At 41.4% G+C, this 12,593-nt stretch overlaps 1 protein-coding gene across 1 annotated transcript in view; it reads left to right on the forward strand.

The window, feature by feature from the left end:
• Positions 1-12,593, forward strand: part of GRIP2 (glutamate receptor interacting protein 2) — a 468,329-nt gene that overhangs the window by 379,797 nt on the left and 75,939 nt on the right. Inside the window, exons 8-11 of the mRNA XM_044676082.1 lie at positions 1,281-1,428; positions 2,093-2,262; positions 8,529-8,654; positions 10,828-10,980. Of these exons, the coding sequence (XP_044532017.1) occupies positions 1,281-1,428; positions 2,093-2,262; positions 8,529-8,654; positions 10,828-10,980 (597 nt within the window). The remainder of the gene's footprint in view (positions 1-1,280; positions 1,429-2,092; positions 2,263-8,528; positions 8,655-10,827; positions 10,981-12,593) is intronic.

A 12,593-nucleotide genomic window follows, 5' to 3' on the forward strand; every position in this document is an offset into this window, starting at 1 on the left:
AGGAAGGAGGGAGAGAGAGAGAGAGAGAGAGAGAGAGAGAGAGAGAGAGAGACAGAGAGACAGAGAGACAGAGAGAGAGACAGAGAGAGAGACAGAGAGAGAGACAGAGAGAGACAGAGAGAGACAGAGAGAGTTGAAAGAGAGGGTTGTGGGTATAGTTCCCAAGGTTATATAAGGGTAAGTTTGGGGACCTTCAGATTTGAGTCCCTGAAGGGAACAAATGATCCTACAAGTCTATTGGGGCTCTCATCCATGTGGCAAGGTGAGGTATATACTAAGTCTTGATGCATATTTCTCACTGAGCAGTTCTAGCATTCAGACACCATGATAACCATATCTTTGCAGAAGTCAATATCTACTACTAGATATCTGCTATCCAGAAAGGTATATTGGGTAATGAGCCTCATTAGGATGGCCCATAGGTATACAAAGCACATAAATTGGGTGCAACAGGGTTTGCCAGCCCCTCTCCTTGTCCATGCTTTAGGTGTGCCTATAATCTCAGTGTTCAGAAGAAAGCCTGGCTGAGTAAGAGAAGAATTAGGAGCAGAGATGGGGGCCAGGGCCAGGCAGAGTCCTTGGACACAATCAAAAGAATATTTGACTAGAAGTCAGGAGTCTGGGCTCTGCCACTAACTTATTGTGTGACTTAACGTGGCCTGTTTCCTTTTTTAAAAATGAAATGGTTGTCTTAGATCAGGGATTCCCAACCTAGGGCACACATATTTTCAGAGAGTACAAGAAGCTTGTCAAGGGAATATAGGAAGCATCTTTAAAATTTTATTTTTAGAATTGATTTCCAATCAATTAAGTTTTAAAAGTTTTGGTGGATTCTTTATTTTATTTCTTATATTCATGGTAAAATCTATCATTGATTTTTTTTGTTTTATTGAATAGGGAGTACAGTAAGACTTAGAGAAATTGAAAAGATGCAGGGACCAAAATGATTGGGAAGCCTTGAGTTAGATGATCTTTAAAGTTTTTTTTCCAGACTAATATTTTATACTTTTATTCTGCTGGAAGCAGTAGCTAGATTAGTCTAATTTTAGAGGGGCCCAAGAACATAGAGAGAACAACAGAAAACAATTGGTCTTCTTGAGTCTACGGTAGGCCTATACATCAGGGTCTCCTCCTTTATTCCTTCTCCTCTTCTTGAAGTAAAGGAAAGCAGCCATCAAGACTCCTTCCTGCCTAGCCCTGCAGCCCCCAAAGTTCACACTGACTGGTGTTCCCTTCCTCTCTCTTTTGTTCTCTCAAACACACCCTGTTCCCCTTCCCAGATACAGTAGCCAACGCCTCAGGTCCTTTATTAGTGGAAATAGCCAAGACGCCGGGCTCTACTCTGGGAATCTCGCTCACCTCTGGCACCCACAGGAACAAACAGGTCATTGTGATTGACAAGATCAAGCCGGCCAGCGTTGTAGACAGGTATGACAGGTGTCCCACAGATGCGCTTAGTGTGAGGCACTGCTCATAGCCATTGGGCCCCCTGACCAGAGCCTCAAGGGAGATTTCCAATATGCCCTTTCATACCATCCCCAGCTCCATCCCAAATTCCTGTCCCTGGAACTGATGCTATTGATAGAAGGGATAGACCCCATCCTCCCCCTTTCACCGACCCCTACCACCTTCCCCATGCTGGGAATAAAGGAGTGATCTCTCAAGAAATGAGGGAGGGGAAAGTGGAAAGAGCACTGGATTTGGAGTCAGAAAATATGGATTCAAATCCCAGTTCTGCCCCTTACTAGCTACCTGCATGACCTTGGGCTAGTTACCTTTCTCTTTAGACCTCAGTTTCTTCATCTGTGAAATGATAGGTCTGGGCCAGTTGACTTTTGAGCTCTAAATCAATGATCCTATGATTCCAGGATTGCAGGCCTCCCGTGTGTATGAGGCCGTGATCCCATCCTCCCCAGGTCAGAAGCCAGGAATGAGCTATCCTCCACCCCCAAACTCAACACCTGTTTCTTTCCCCCAAGCTGCATCTGACCCTGGCAGCTGTCACTCACAACCCTGCCAGCCCCAGCCCATTTCCCCCCATCCATCCGGCAGCCCTTGGGTTGGCACGAGCCTGTCTCTGCTCTCTCTGCAGGTGCGGGGCTCTGCACATTGGCGACCACATCCTGTCCATTGATGGCACCAGCACCGAGCACTGCTCTGTGCTGGAGGCAATGCAGCTGTTAGCCAGCACCACAGAGAATGTCAAGTTGGAGATCCTGCCGGCTCACCAGAGCAGGCTCCCCCTGAAGCCTCCTGATGCAGGTGGGTTGGGCCAAGCCCAATGGGGCGGCAGAGGGGGCAGCTGTCCAGCAGCATGCAGGAAGCTGGCCCTGGTGCTTCCTCCCAATGCCAGGAGCCATCTCACTGGACTTAAACAGCAGCTGAGGGTCCCTGCAGGGCAAGCCTCTATACCTGGCTCAGGGTGGAAAAAACAAGGAGGAAAAGATGGCAAAACATGCTTGAAAACATGGTACCCACAGGGAGTTCAGAGGGGCCTTAGAGCCCCTTCAGTTTGGACAAGTTTGGAAAATGAAACCCAGGGAGGAGAATTAATTTGCTTAATGTCACACACCCAGTAAGTGGAACTGACTGTAGCTCTGTGAACTCTAAATCCAGCTTTCTTTCTACTACACTACCTGGGAAATGGAAGGGCCTCTAGGAACAGAGGATCACAGATTTAGAATGGGAAGAGGCCTCCGTGACCCTTCTAGTCCAATCCCTTCATTGATAGATGAGGAAATTGAGACCCATAAGTGAATACCAGAGGCAGGATTCAAACTCAGGTCCTCCTAATCCAGAACCATTTACTCCTTCTATTGCCTATCTTTGTTCCCCTAGAGCTTAGCACAGTGCCTGGCACATAGTAGGGGTTTAATAAATGTTTATTGACTGACTAACTTCTCTTATTTTAGTCTGTAAGATCCATGAGGGTGGTTACCATGTCTTATGTCTGTCATTCATCATAATCATAATTTTTCTTGGTCTAGATCTATGTTTTTATTGACACAGGGAATTCTAGATAAGGAAACTCTCTACCCAAGGCAGGATTCCATTTCCCCTACAATCTGGGTCCCCTCATTTTGTAGAAGAAAGGAACCAAGGCCCAGAAAGAAAGCAAATCATCTAAATGTACAGATAAATTTTGATAGCAGAGCTATGACTTGAACCAAGTTTCTTGGTCTCCTGAATCCCAACTTCCATCTGCTACACAAGATGGGGAAGAAAACAAGGAGCAGGAGAAAGAAGATGAGGAGGAAGAGAAAGCCAGGAATGTCATCTCTTCAGAAAGGAGCAGGAAGTACAATTAAAGACCAGAAAGAGACCTGAAGCCCTTGGGGGTGGGAGAGGGACAGGAGGAGTTCAAGTAGCTCCCAGCTCCCAACTCCAGTAAATGTTTTCTAAACTCCCTCCCAGCTCATGTAATTAGAGACAAGAAAGGAGAAAGTCCAAGGCTAAAGCCTGCAAGTTCAAAGCTTGTCTTGGGGAAATAACAAAAATTCAAATTCATGTCTTCACCCCATGTACTGGAAGCAAACCCTCATGCCATTCCTTGGTGGGATGTAAATAGTATCATCAGTTTCTACAATGAGAAAAAGGAATTCACAGGAGCAGCTGAGCTAGGCAGAGAGAAATCTGGTGCTATCTGGAATCTGTCTTCAAATGATGCACTAATAATAAATAAATTGAGCTTACAAGCCTCCTGGCTGCTTGAACACATCTGGGTGAGGGATTGATATAGGGCTAGTGGACACATAGAGAGAAATGGTAGAAAGGAAAAGAAGACTGAGCCTGTCCTGATTTGGTATTGGATTTCTTCTGGGGATTTCAGCACACTGTTTTAGATTCCATAGTTTTAAAAAAAAGGATCAGAAAGAAGGCTTGTTGGGAGAATGACCAAAGTCAAGTTTCTTCCTGTTCTTGGTCAGAAGCTTTAGTAATGTTCCACATCATCAGAGCCAGAGAAAAACTAGCTAGAATCTTCTCTCCTAAATCTACTCAAATACCATTGACCTTAGCCTTTCTTCCTCTCTTCCTCCTCACCCCACCATCCCTACCTTTCACAAATATTTGAGAGCTTTAAAGCAGTGGTGTCTAACACAAATAGAAATAGAAGCCACTAAATCATAGGCAAGAATTCCTGCTTGCTGCATATTGACTTAGTTTTAAAAATGTAATATTTTTCCTATGCTCTATTGTATTTTTATTTTTCTTGTTAAATATTTCCCAATTACATTTTAATCTGGTTCAGGCTACACTTGGAAATGTGTGCTTGATCTTTCTGTCCAAGATCTTAGAATGCTAAAATATTTATGTTTGGGATTGATGTCAATACAGGGAGGAATGTAAATCCATCTCAGTCTCCATGGAGTTTACAGTTCAAAAGATGGGTAAGATATAGAAAGACCCTTGGAGAAGGTAGCCAGGTGGCTCAGTGGGAGAGTGCCAGGCCTGGAAAGGAAAAGGTCCTGGGTTCAGATTTGAACTCAGACACCTTTCCTAGCTGTGTGACCTTGGGCAAGTCACTTAACCCCCAATACCTAAATGTCTAGTACTTACCGCTTTTCTGCCTTGGAACCAATATATAATATTGATTCTAAGACAGAAGGTGAGAAAGGAAGGAAGGAAGAGGAAAGGAGAAAGGAAGGAAGGGAGGAAGGAAGGAAGGAAGGAAGGAAGGAAGGAAGGAAGGAAGGAAGGAAGGAAGGAAGGAAGATGGATTAGTGAAAAGAAGTATGGATTTGGAGGTAGAAATCTGCCTTGGAATCTTGTCTTCATCACTTACTGTGAATTTGGGTAAATAATTTTACCTTTCTGTGACTCAATTTCCCCATCTTTAAAATGAAGGAATTGAACTAGGCAATCATCAAATCTCTTTCAATTCCAACAGTCCTATATGTTCATCAAGAAATCTTGAGATGACCTGTTGTGAAAACTATATTTTGATAATGGCAAAAGGTTAAGTGAAGCCTGATGGTTATGGGAGCTTTGGGCATATTGCATTTGGGAGGTGTTGTGATGTAGTACATAGGACAGTGGACCTAGTATCCAGAAGACTTGAGTTCAAGTCCCTACATAAATGTTTATAAGCTGTCAATTAATCTTTCTGTAACTCAATTGTCTTATTTGTAAAATGAGAATAATAATAGCACCTACATCATATGGTTGGTTGAGACCATCTGATTAAATTATATGTATATAGATATAATATATATGTAAAAATAGTTGTGTGTATGTATATATGTGTGTGTGTGTAGGTTTGATATGTGTATATATGTATATATACATATAAAACACACACACACAATTATAAGGTGTCCCAACATCTTGGTTCAGGTTTAAACTAATAGAACTTAAACTTGCATTAAGACTTTGATGTGTATATATGTGTGTGTATATATATATATATGTACGTATAGATACATATATGTGTGTGTGTGTGTGTAAAATGTCACGTGCTTTGTAAATCCTAGAGGAATAGGTAATATTAGTTAGGTGGCACAGTGGATAAAGCACCAGGCTTGAGTCAGGAAGTCCCAAGTTCAAATCTGGCCTCAGAGACTTACTAGCCATATGACTCTGGGCAAGACACTTCTCCCTGTTTGCCTCAGTTTTCTGAGCTATAAAATGAGCTGGAGAAGGAAATGGCAAACCCCTCCAATGTCTTTGCCAAGAAAACCCCAAATGGGGTTGCAAAGAATTAGACCACAACTGAAACAGCTGGACAACAACAAAAATATTAACTCTTAATCCCAGAGATGCAGGGTAAAAGACCTTTTGGGTATCATCTTTCCAGTGAAAATTCAGGCTCGCAGACCATTTGTTACTGACTAGAGCTTAGTTTTGCAATTCTCTCTCTGCATTAGTGGGAAGTCTTAGGAGATGGAGTTTGGATCCAGTTTTGGTTCTGCCAGAGTTCATAGTGTAATTTGGACAAAGACACCTCCTCATGCCTCAGTTTCTGTATCTGTAAAATGGGGCTTTCCTAAATGTACGACAGGAGGCAGGGTGACAAGAGAGCTCATTTCATAGTCAGGAAGGCCTGAGTTTCAGGTCATCCTCTGACATGTTGGCAGGGTAGGGTGACTGGATAAATCACTCAATCTCTCAACAAATGCCCCCAGGCGGCCCTCTGAGGGCTATAGGTTGCAGAAGAGCTGTTGATCTACCTGGGCAGAGGCAATTTCCTTTCTCAATGGGAATTCCATGCACAGATGAAATCATGAGCACATGTTGGAAAAAACATGGGGGTTTCATGTGTAATAAAAACCACATGTGTGCTTGAGAGATACTTTGACTTTTTGATGGATTTTAAGCCCATCCCCAGCTCTACCTACTATTCATAGAACCATATATCTGGAGCCAGAAGACATTTCAGAAGCTGTTTAATACAACCTTTTAACAGATGAGGAAACTGAGCTCCACAGAAGTGACATAACTTTTCCAAGGTCACACATGTCATAGATCTCAGAGGAAGAATTTGACTCCTAGTTCTGTGACTCAGATAGTCAAAAAGCATGTATTAAATGCCTATTATGTACCAGGCACTGTACTGAGTGCCATAGGTACAAAAGGAGGCAAAAGATAGCCCCTGCCCTCTGGGATCTCAGAAACTCAAGAGTCAATTTTTCCATTGTATGGTAGCTATATTGTTCAAGATCTCTAGCTGTTTTCTCTTCAATGTGATTGAGATGGAATGAGAATCACCTTTGGTAATGATCTAGAGCAGTGATGGGCAAACTACAGCCCCCAGGGCCAGATGTGGCCCCCTGAAATATTCTATCTGGCCACAGGACATTATTCCTAATCTGATGAATACAATGAGTAGGATACAATACAATGAAACTTGGAAAGAGTTGCCTTAGAAACAGACTGGGGATGAGCATTTCCTTTCCTTTGGCCCCCTCTTTAAAAAGTTTGCCCATCACTGCTCTAGAGAGATTGAAAAGGAAAGGAGAGAAGATAAAAGGAGCAAAGGAAATTGCAACTCTCATCTCTGTGGGGTTTTAAGTCTTATTAAATGCTTTGCTCACCTCCTGTGAGGTAGGCAGTGCTAATTTTCATTCCCATTTTTCAGATGAGGAAAGTGAGGTTTAATGATTTTCTTAAGGTGACATAGGTAGTAAATATCAAAGTAGAGACTTGAATCCAGGTCAACTGTCTCCTTATCTAGAATTCCATAGCCAAAACTTTCCATTGTTCTGTGATCCATATGTGATCATTTTTTATTTCAAAATTTCTCTTCTCCATAGAATCCTGACATTTGATTTGTATGATGATAAACTCATGCTAGAGAACAGAACACCCTTTCCAGAGAGTATAACAATTTAAGAAAATCGACTTTATCCAGAACTCTATTTCTGGAGTCAGTTGTCTTGACTTTTGTCTTTCCACTGGACTTTGATGACTCTGAAAGAGAGTGTGAGGTTGATGACTTTGTGCACCTCTGCCTCACCTAAAAGCAATTTATTCAAGAGTTGGAAAACATGACCAGTGTTATCATTTTAATCTTCATATACAAAGGACAACAACTTTCTTGACCATAGATCAGTATGAAATAGTCACTTCAGCAAGTCACTCAAGCTTTCTGAGTCTTGATTTCATCCCTTGGAAAATGATTGAATTGGACTAGGCTATCTCTCAGTTTTCTTCCAGCTCTGAATGGATTCTGTGATCCTATAGGAGACTTTGAGACATTGATGCAATGAATAAGCTACCCTGGGATTCTGGAGGGACCAAGATTCTATCACCTTTTACAGTCATTACCCATGCTACAAGTCACTACTTCTGAGAATCACCATTTCTTCATCTTCAGAATGAGGGGATCAGACTACTGCAATGACCTTTTTCAGCTTTATATAACATGATCATAAGAGAAGATCTGGTGGAGGAGAGACGCAAAATTGTCAAACCTCACCTCAGTTGCACAAATGTCTCTCCAAAGCTCTGAGGGGTTAAAAGAGACCAGACTATGGAATCTTAGAATATTAGATCTGGAAGTAGCATTAGAGATCCCCATGTCCAATTCCCTTGTTTTACAGATGAGGAAACTTAGGACTATCAAGGAGAATTAACTTACTCAAGGTCATGGAGGTGGTAGGAACTGAGATTCAAACCCAGGTCCTCAGACTCCAAATCTAGGCTCCTTACCACTACATCATACTGGAAGAGGTTGGGTCAGTGTGAGGATTTTGAAACTCAGGAGCTAGAAAGAGCACTTAAGGCTGCCCACACCATCCCAAGTACTTATTTGTAAAAGGTTTGAATGGGATAGGGATGAATGAAGGTAAGCCCTGTCTCTCAGGAGACAAGCCCTCTCTGAACTAACCTTTTGCCCATATTTCATCCAAGACCCAAAGCAGTAGCTAGAAGGTGGATTGCCAATTGGGATAGTCATTTCTCCTCTTTCTGACTGACTTTCCATTAGATTGTACAGCCCCTAATGCCCATGCCATCTCTTTTTCTTCTTTCTCCCTTCTTCCTTCCCTGCCTCTTTTATCTATTTTGGGTCGCTTGTGGTCTGGACACAGTGAAGGTGCAGAAGAGTGACCATCACCACTGTTGGGACCCCTGTGTCAACTACTGCCCCAGCCACCATCCCAGCCATTGCAAGACACCAACCTGGAATCAGCCCTCTAGCCAGGAGTACTGCAAACGTAAGAATTTGGTCCAGCCCTCCGATCTAGATGGCTAAAGGCTTCTATGAGAATCAGGACCAAAAGCAACCTCATTTATTTTTCTCTCACCTCCAGGCAGTGAGCCTGGCTTAAAAATGGAATAATTATCCATCTGGAAAAAGTCGTGATTTAAGTCAATTCAGCTACCATTGATTCAGTACTTAACTCTGTGTGTGTGTGTGTGTGTGTGTGTGTGTGTGTGTGTGTGTGTGTGTTTGTGTTTATGTGCAAGGCACTGTACTAGATAATCAAGGGTACAAAGATAGACATCCTTTCTTCCCTGTTAGCATGAAGGCTCCTTGAGGGCCAGGACTGTTCCACTTTCATCTTCATTTTCCCAATACTCAGCACAAATTCTTGCCTTAATAAATGCTTGCCGATGGATTGATTATTCTAGCGAGGGTGGTACGGATAAGTATAATACAAGGTGGAACATAGGATCATAGCTCATCACACAGGAGCCATGATTTGAAACCAAGTCTTCTAACTCTAGAACCAGTTTTAGTTCCCCTTTACCACAGGACTCTCAAATCAATTCACTCATTTTGTTGTGCCTTTGGCAATTTTAGTCATTATTAAACCCTTTACTCTGTATAAGGAAATATGGTAGGAGCTAGGGTTATACATATTTTTTAACTCTTACTTTCTATTTTAGTAACAACTCTAAGACAAAAGGGTAAGAACTAGGCAATTGGAGTTAAGTAACTTCCCCAGGGTCACCCAGCTAGGAAGTGTCTGAAGCCAGATTTGAACCCGTATCCCCTCAACTCCTGCTCTATCCACTGTGCTACCTGGCTACCCCAGCTCTACAAGTTGAAAACAACACAATTCCTGCCCTTGTGAAACTTACAGTCTCTCAAAAGGGCATGGTCCTCCTGCCAATAGCAGGTATTGGAGTGGAATGTTGTAATTCAATTCACTCCATTAATAATAATAATTATAAGAACAACAATGTAATAACTAATATTACAAAGCACGTTAAGGTTTACATATTGTCTCATGTTATCTTCATGACAACCCTTCTTTTATTATCCTCATTTTATAGATCAGGAAACTAAGGCAGTTAGAGATTAAGTAACTTGCCCAGGGTTGCAGGTATGAGACAGGTCTTGAACTCAGGTCTTCTTGACTCCAGTCCTAGAGCTCTCTCCAATTGCAAGGGTTCTTAATCTTTTTTTGGATCATTCACTGCTTTGGCAATCTATTGAAACCTATGGACTCCTCAGAATGATGTTTTTACATAAATAAAATACATGGGATTACAAAGGAAGACAATTATTGAATTGAAATGGAAATTGAATTGACAATGATGATGGAAATTGAATCGACACTGATGACAAAAATTGAATTGAAATACGGTTATTAGATTATTAAAAATAACAAGTTCACAGACCCGAGACTAAGAACCCTGGTCTGATGAGTACTAACCACTATGCTATTATTATTTTAGGCTTTGTCCTTATAGTGTTTATGGTCTAGTCATGGTATGTGTCGAGAAAACATATAAACAAAACAGAGTGCAAAGCTTCAGGAAGGAAAGGCCATTCATGATTAATATGCCTGGAAAAGGCTTCATGCAGGAAATGACATTTACATTTGAGTGAGGGTTTGAAGTCTGGCTAGAAATTTGAGATCAATATAAAGAAAGGCAGAGGAGTAAGAAATGGCACATCTGGGCAATGGTGAATAGCTAATCTTGTTTTCAGAAAATGAAATCATTGGCTTAGGAAGAGGAGGGAGAAGGAGTTTTGACATGAGCTCAGATTTTATGGCACCCTACAATGGCAAAACATGGTGCACACCATGTCAGACAAGCAATAGAAAACCTGAAAGATCCCTCTTCTGGTTATGTTAGGAAGAAAGAACATGGACACTCTTGGGCTTTGATATTGTTGATATTAAATTTGATATTGTTGATATTGTTGATATTAAAATTTGATATTAAGCCCAAGGAGATTTAAGGTCCAAAAAGGGGGGAAACTTTTAACAAATTGTAGACATTCTAAAGTTCTAGATCTTCTTTTAAATGAATGGGCTACTGTTAAGCTCTTTGAAATGTGGAGTTCTGCAGGGTCTTGATAGATGTGTTACAGAGTTGGGGGCAGACTCAAACCCTGCCATGTCATTGAACTATGGTTAACTTTCTCCCCAGCCCTGTCTGCTGCCCCTTTCTCCTCACCAATGATGAATGCTCATGGCTTCTCTTGCCCAAACTCCAGCACGCTACCTCGGAGCACCCAACCCATGAGCCCCCGGGCAACCATGATGAGGAGAAGACAAAGAAAAAAGGAGTACAAAAGTTCATGTAAGGAAACTGAGCCCAAATAAACTTATGTCTTTAGATAATTTTTCTCTGATCCTCAGTTCTCTAAAACAAGAGTATTGGCCAAGACCTTGCCTAAGATTTCTTTCTTCCCACTTTTGTCTACTAATTGGACTAGCTCCCTAGACTTTTTGCCATCTTCCTTAGCTGTCATCCCAGGGGAAGAATCTGGGTCTGCTCTTTTAGACTATTTATTGTTATTATTACTTTTTAGGATTTGTTCCCCACTGCTGCTAAAAAAGATTTTTAGAAACTTGCAGGTTTAAACATTATCCAAACTAGGAGAATTTGAAGTCCAGCCAACCAAAAGTTATCTTTGGGGAAAAGGAAAATGAGGCATCTGAGAGGAACTGATTATGACAATTGGACTCTGAATTTGGCTCAGAGTATCCTGGTTCCATTTATAACAATGTCATCAAGAAAACACATCCTGTGGTTCAAAGAGGGACCCAGGAACAGGTAGCTTTCTCATCCGTGCCTGATTAAGACATTTACTTGCCCTAAAATAGATTCTGAGGATAGCATTCTACTATAAGATCCAGGGTTGATACTTAAGAGGGCAAAAATGGGACCAATGAGAGGTGTGCACATTTATAGAGAAGGCAAATATTTTGCCTCAACCTAAGGAAGAACTTTCTCACAAGCAGATATGTACAATCACAGAATACATATACCTAGGGAAATAATAAGATCCCTATTCCCAAAAGCATCTGAGCAGAGACTGGATGACTACAGGAATAGGAGATTAGAATAGACAACCCCTAAGATAACTTACAACCAGCAGTGTGCTGGTAATTTTTTTAAAACACACATAATATAGTTTAATCTATATTATTAATAATTTCTCCAAATCTTTCTAAAGTCTAAGCAATCAACAAAACAATAAATCAAATTCTGATTTGTGACATTCACCAATTTATGAGGTGTAAATGCTCCTGCTAAAAATTTAATAGTTGACTCTCCTGAGATGGTGTGAGCTAACTCCATCACGCACCTGCTTATAACCCAAAGATCGTGACTATGTAGCTGAGAAATCAATGTATTGAGACAGTGTAAAGAGTACTGATCTTGGAGCCAGGAGACCTGGCTTCCAATCTTAGCCTTGACATTTACTAGCTGTATGACTCTTGGCAAATTATTTAATCTCACTGAGCTCCAACTTCCTCTATCCTAACTACCTTGGAATTGTAAGCACTGTGCTTTGTAAGCCTTCAAAGCATGTGATTATAATGAACTCGAAGTGAAGTCAGGGAGATCCTAGCATTTAAACAGTGGCTACTGTTCTTCCTACACAAAGTATACTTGAAGATAAAGTCTTTCTCTTGTGAGGTTTGGACCAAGCTTATAGTCACTGTTTTTCTAATATGACCTCAAATCTTTTGTCCCTATAGGATAGCATAGATAGACTCAAATTTCAAGCAGCAGGGGAAAGAAAATTGGCTATGGAATCAGAGTACCTGTTATGACTCTGACTTCTGGCTTTTACTACTGTTGTGACCTCGGGTAACCTTGTTGAGTCTCAGTTTCTTCATCTGTAAAATGAAGAGGTTGGATGCTATGGTCTCCAAGGTCTTTTCCATCTCAAGATCTATGAT

Source organism: Gracilinanus agilis, chromosome 1 (assembly GCF_016433145.1).
Source record: "Gracilinanus agilis isolate LMUSP501 chromosome 1, AgileGrace, whole genome shotgun sequence".
In the NCBI taxonomy this organism is placed as follows: Eukaryota; Metazoa; Chordata; class Mammalia; order Didelphimorphia; family Didelphidae; genus Gracilinanus; species Gracilinanus agilis.